Raw genomic sequence first — 6,648 nt, forward strand, 5'->3', positions numbered from 1 at the left:
GACCGTGCCCATCGTGTGGCATTGAGTTCATCCGACGCCATCCGGGTTGAATTTATCAGGCAGGAACGCCGTAAGTCTTATTTTTTTATAGTTTACTTATGTAAGAGTCAATGTTTAGATATATTTTGTCGAGTTGTTTTTTGTAAAACGATCGATGCACCTTTTGTTTGTTATTTCAGTTTACACCACAAATGCAAGGATTCAAAAACTCACAATAAACGAGGCAACGTGAAAGAAGGATTCTTTTTGTGGTTTAACTTTGTGTTATCAACAATCAACGTTGAAAACACTACAACATGATTATTTCAACAAAAGTGCTGTGGCATAGGATGGGTGTTTACTGACTTAAAAAGGCAAACAGTTTGTCCTATTTAAAGCAACAGTGACCTTCATCAAGAAGCCCAGCCAACTTCCTGTTGCTAGGCAGATACAAATAAAAAGCAAAAGTAAACATGAACACGGCATACAGTCTAATTGAAAAGCTATGAGGATTCCAAGTAAACGCCTAAGATTCCAGATCACATTGACTTAATTAACTGGTCAATTACAGCGTAGAAACATGTAGTACAAATGCTGCTTGACAAGATCCGCCTAGATAGATAGATAGATAGATAGATAGATAGATACTTTTGTAGAATCAAGTGATAAACATTTATTCGTATCATATATATATATATATATATATATATATATATATATATATATATATATATATATATATATATATATATATATATAAGTATAAATGTAGTATGTATTCTATTTATTTGGACTCAGCTAAAGCGGAGATTGCTTGATACACATTATAAAGCTTGTCAATTGTAGTCATCGAGTTTGAACGCTAAAATTTTAAAGTGAGAGACAAAACAAAAGCTTTCTTAAAGATTTGGTCTTATCTGGTCATCATCAAAGCTATGGAGCTGCCAATCTATTGAAATTGAATTCAAGCACAAATTGTCTCAATTTCCGTATTTTGAAAATAATGTCAGAAACATGTCACTACATAATATAAGAGTATAGAGAAATCCTGCTTACTGATTATATACATAACATAATCATCCCTCTAGAATTAAAATCTGTCATAATTTTTGGCCTCATTTTTTTTTTGTTCCAACTAAAGCTATAGTTAGTCTTGGTTTACATTTATTGTATTATATTTCGAATCAAATGGAGGAATAAATGATCTACATGAACTGTACTTACTTTGTTATTATTATTATTTTTATTATTATTATTATTATTATTATTATTATTATTGTTTATTTATTTATTTTTAGTCTAAAGATGCCGACCAAAAAAGAAGACAACATTTTTGCATGCTCGGCTTCAACCCGTCAAGTCATTCACATACACACACACACACACACACACACACACACACACACGCATACATGCAAAAAAGTACACACACACACACACACAAACACATGTATATATTATAAATATAAACCGATTGAACGGGACTTCTTGTACTAGATTGTGGATTGTCTGCAAGGATCAAAAAAAAAGTTACATTCATTTAGCTTTAGTGAATTGACGAAAAACTTCTTCTGCTTTGCCCCACAAGCATCCACATGAACTCTATTGACATGAAAACAATCATATCGCCAGAAATGCTCTGCCCGTGTTTGGTGTTAATGTAGTATAATAAATGAACAACTAGCACTTAAAAAAATCCTGAGAAGTAATAGTTTTGGTCAATATGAGGGTTTCACTGGGCAGCAACAACATGAAGAAAGGCAGACAGTTTTCAGCCCTCGTCGCAAGAAGAAAGAAAGAGGCCCAGATAAACTGGCATTGTCCAAGCTGTCCGCTCTCACATCACTTCCGCTCGAAGGACTTTCTAAAGATGTGCATTTGCCTTTCCTTTCCACTGCCTTTCAGGACATCATCCGCCACAATGATCATTCTCAAGGTGTTGACTGTTGCCCTTCTGCTGGTTGGTAAGTGATCCAACTCTCAACTACCAACTAACAAGGAGAAAGTGAATGGTCATCATCAAGTAACACGGATGTTAACTCTTTACTGCAGGAACCAGCTGCATGTCTGCTAGGATAAAGAGACAAGTTGGAGTTACTCCGGATGAGGGGAATCAACAAGGACCACCTCCCGGACCACCTGGGTCACCTCCAGGGCCACCTCCAGGACCACCTCCCGGACAATCTGGGTCACCTCCAGGAGCACCTCCTGGACAATCTGGGTCACCTCCTGGACCACCTCCCGGACCACCTGGGTCACCTCCGGGGCCACCTCCCGGACCACCTGGGTCGCCTCCTGGACCACCTCCTGGACCACCTGGGTCACCTCCTGGACCACCTCCCGGACCACCTGGGTCACCTCCTGGACCACCTCCCGGACCACCTGGGTCACCCCCTGGACCTCCAGGACCAGCTGGTCCACCAGGACCACCTGGGCCAAATGGTCCACAAGGACCAGATGGGTCACAAGGACCAAATGGGCCACCGGGACCACCAGGACCAAATGGTCCACCTGGACCCGAAGGTCCACAAGGACCAGATGGACCAACAGGACCTGGTGGTCCACCAGGGCCAGGTGGTCCACCAGGTCCAACTGGTCCAACTGGGCCAACTGGGCCAAATGGTCAACCAGGACCGCCTGGACCAGATGGCTCACCAGGACCAGATGGCTCACCAGGACCAAATGGTCCACCTGGGCCAGATGGCCCACCTGGACCAGATGGCTCCCCCGGACCAGATGGCCCTCCAGGTCCAGATGGTCCACCAGGACCAGAAGGTCCACCAGGACCTGGAGGTTCAGGATCAGGTGGCCCACCAGGTCCACCTGGTCCACCAGGACCAAACGGACCACCAGGGCCACCAGGGCCACCAGGGCCACCAGGACCACCAGGACCAGGTAATTCAGCAGGACCGCCAGGGCCACCAGGACCACCCGGGCCAAAATCATTCTGTCCATATTGGCCACCTGGACACCCACCACCCTGGTCATATTGGCCCCCTGTTTGGCCATCAAGGCATCCACCATCTTGGCCACCTTCTCCACCTTGGCCACCTTGTCCTGCACTACCAGAAGAAGACCCATGATATGATGAGCCACAACATTAACAAGCAGGACCTCCTGGAACAATAGTAACTGCAGATGAAAATGACCCACATGAACCACCATTTGGACCGCATTATCACATTTCACAACCACAATTAGTCACCCTGGCTAACTTTACCACTATAGACCACCACCTACAATATCTGATGAAAATATTCCACCTGCAAAGCAACCTCGAAAATCTGGACCACTACCTAGAGGTAGTTGCCAGACAGGACTGCCTGGCTGACACCCACTACTCTGGATGAAAGCAAGCCAAATGGTATGCCACCTTTCCTACCGGACAACCTCTGAGTGCTTATCAACACAATCCACTTGGCTCTCCATCCAATTCATCACCTCGGCTTTTTGGGGTATTGAATCATAGAAAATCACTTGCTTGTATTCCAAAACACAACTTTCAATAATTCTCTCTACAATCTACAATTTAGATTTGTCATCAAGCATTCAGTTCAAACCATAGTGATTATCATGTTGCTGTTTAAGTGTAAATGTAAGATTTCCATTCTGAAAATAAAGATGATTCATCTTCTTAAGCTTGGATGTGTGTGTATGTCTCAATGTCCAAGTGAGCAGGCTTGAGACGGTCCACCGCGATCCGCCTGCCACCTATGTCAACGACAAAGTTCTTAGCCCCCGTCTCCAGGACACAGAAGGGGCCGTTGTAGGGGGGCTGCAGCGGAGTCCGAAGTCTGTCGTGCCTGATGAAGACATACTTCGCAGAAGGCAGATCCTTGGGGACATAGGACCGCGAGAGGCAGTGGCGAGATGTTGGAATGGGAGCAAAAGCTTGCAGATTCCCCGGGACACAGCCCAATGAGAGGCAGCAGACCAAGGAGCCATGGCATCTGGCATAAACTCCCCCGGGACACGCAGTGGCTGGCCATAGACCAGCTCAGCGGATGAGGCCTGGAGATCCTCCTTGGGGTCAGAGCAAAGACCAAGCATGACCCACGGCAGGCGGTCAGCCCAGTCACACCCCGTAAGGCTCGCCCGAAGAGCGGCCTGGTCCAACGCCATCGCGGCATAATCGAGGCCCAAGTGGAAAGACCCAACAACCGCCCGAGACAGGCAGTCAGCTCCAAAGTTGTCCTTGCCAGACACGTGCTGGATGTCCGTGGTGAACTCTGAGATCTCCGAGAGCTGACGCTGCTGAGGGCCAGACCATGGCTCAGAGGTTTTGGCCATGGAAAACGTCAGTGGCTTGTGGTCAACGAAAGCCGTGAACCGACGGCCTTCCAGGAGGAACCTAAAGTGTCTCGTGGCCAGGAAAAGATCCAGTAGTTCCCTGTCAAAGGTGCTGTATTTGCGCTCATTTTCCCGGAGCTGCTTGCTGAAGAAAGCCAGAGGCTGCCAAGCACCGCTCACCCACTGCTCGCACACCGCCCCCACAGCGCAGTCTGAGGCGTTCGTCGTGAGGGCGATAGGGGCAGAGGCCGAGGGGTGTGCCAGCAGAGCAGCGTTGGCCAGCGCGGCCTTGGCAGCCACAAAGGCGTCGTCCATCTCAGAGGACCAGTCCAACTCCTCTTTTGGTTTCTTGTTACGCAGAGCCCCATACAATGGCCGCATGGGGCAGGAAACGGTTGTAGAAGTTCACCATGCCCAGAAACTCCTGCAGGGACCGTACGGTCCGGGGGCGGGGGAACCCATTGACAGCATCGACCCTGGCAGGAAGAGGAACCACACCCTGCGGAGTGATGTGGTGCCCGAGGAAGGCGATGGACTGGCACTTGGCCGGGTTGATGATGAGACCGTGCTCGCTGAGCCGCACGAACAGCTGCTGGAGGTGTGCCATGTGCTCTTCCTCGGACGCGCGTTCGTCCAAATAAACAAACAAAAACGGCATGTCCTTCAGCACGGAGTCCATCAGGCGCTGAAACGTCTGCGTTGACCCCTTGAGGCCAAAGAGCATGCCCAAGAACTCGAAAAGTCCAAATGGCGTGCCGTCTTCGTAACCACGCACTAGGTCTACCTTAGAGAAGACGACGGCCCCAGCCAGGTGAGCAGAGAAGTCCTGGATGTGCCGAACTGGGTACCGGTCGGGTGTAGTGGCATTATTTTGGCAGCGGAAATCATCGCATGGACGCCACCCACCGTCTGCCTTAGTAACCATGTGCAGAGGGGAAGCCCATGGACTGTTTGAGCGTCGCACAATGCTGAGGCGTTCCATGGCAGAAAACTCATCTTTGGCAATTGCAAGCTTGGCCAAGTCCAGGCGCCGGGCCATCGCGTAGACAGGGGGGCCCACGGTGGTAATATGGTGCTCCACACCGTGCTTGGCCACTGCAGCGGAGAAGGTGGGGGTGGTGAGCGTCGGAACCTGGGAAAGTAGCCATTGATACGAGTTCCTGGCAGCAAGCGTGTTAGACAGGCAGAGCGCACCAGTCCCCCCCAGTGTGCAGGGGTACGAGGCAAACAAAAGGGCGTCAATAAGGCGACAGTTCTTAATGTCAACCAGCAGGCTAAAAGCGCAGAGAAAATCCGCGCCCAGGATCGGTGGACACAGCAGCCATGACAAAGTCCCAGCTGTAACGGCGCCCCCCAAAACACACATCCACCTGCCTTGTGCCGTAGGTCCGAATAGGTGTGCCGTTAGCTGCATCCATTCGGGGGCCGCGTCTGTTGGCCATGGTGTCCACGGGCCGAGCTGGCAGTATGCTGCGTTGAGCGCCTGAATCCACCAGCAGCTGCCGACCAGACAAGGAGTCCGTGATGAACAACAGCTTGCAGTTACAGCCGGCGCCCATGGCTGCTAACGAGCACCGGCCCTGGCATTTCCCTGCGTTTTAAAACTGCAAGGCTTACGGCACTGTTTGGCCTTGGCACCAAACCTGGCATGGTAGTAGCAGAGTCCGTCGTCAGATTGGCATCGGGCTGTCACCGCAGCCATTGATTCTGAGTAGTCCTCCACGGGCAGGGGTGGGGTGCTCTGGCGGGGTAGCAGGGCATGAACAAACTGTTGGCGGTTAGCCAGGAAAACCCTGTCTGCTTCCGCAGCCAGGCCACGATAATCCTTGGAGGAGGCCAGGGATGAACTGGCCAAGGCCGTGCGTACTGGTGCTGGAAGCTGGCGCAGAAACAGGTGTGTAAAAAGGAAAGAGGGATCAGTTGATCCCAGCACAGCCAGCATCAACTCCATCAACTCTGACGGTTTGCTGTCGCCGAGGCCGTTAAGGGACAGCAGGCGGTCCGCCTTCTCCAGCTCCGACAAGTCAAACAGCCTCAGCAGGAACGTCTTTAGTGCAACGTACTTGCAGACAGCTGGTGGAGATTTCAGCAGCAACATCGCCCGAGCCGTCGTTGAGGCATCCAAAGCAGCAACGACATGGAAGTATTTTGTCGCGTCCAGAGTTATCCCTCTCAGTTGGAACTGGGCTTCAATGTGCTGAAACCATGGCCGCAGGTTAGTTTGCCAAAAGTCCGGTAATTTGACGGTGACAGCGTAGACGTTAGCATTAACGTTAGCCATGTCGACGTTAGCGCCAGTGTCTGGTGCGGGAGCATCGACTTCGGCTACGTCACCTTCGTTGACGGACATGTCGGTATACACTCCAGTCGGGGTCACCA

At 50.0% G+C, this 6,648-nt stretch overlaps 1 protein-coding gene across 1 annotated transcript; it reads left to right on the top strand.

The window, feature by feature from the left end:
• Positions 1-3,484, top strand: LOC148421831 (uncharacterized). Its single transcript, XM_088417643.1, has 5 exons — positions 1-70; positions 1,885-1,943; positions 2,032-2,484; positions 2,611-2,727; positions 2,779-3,484. Exons 2-5 carry the CDS (start codon positions 1,901-1,903, stop codon positions 3,060-3,062), a joined length of 897 nt encoding a protein of 298 aa, XP_088273769.1. The 5' UTR covers positions 1-70; positions 1,885-1,900; the 3' UTR covers positions 3,063-3,484.
• The last annotated feature ends 3,164 nt before the right edge of the window (positions 3,485-6,648 follow it).

Source organism: Hippichthys cyanospilos, chromosome 6 (assembly GCF_059441005.1).
Source record: "Hippichthys cyanospilos isolate Australia breed blue-spotted pipefish chromosome 6, RoL_Hcya_1.0, whole genome shotgun sequence".
Lineage (NCBI taxonomy): Eukaryota > Metazoa > Chordata > Actinopteri > Syngnathiformes > Syngnathidae > Hippichthys > Hippichthys cyanospilos.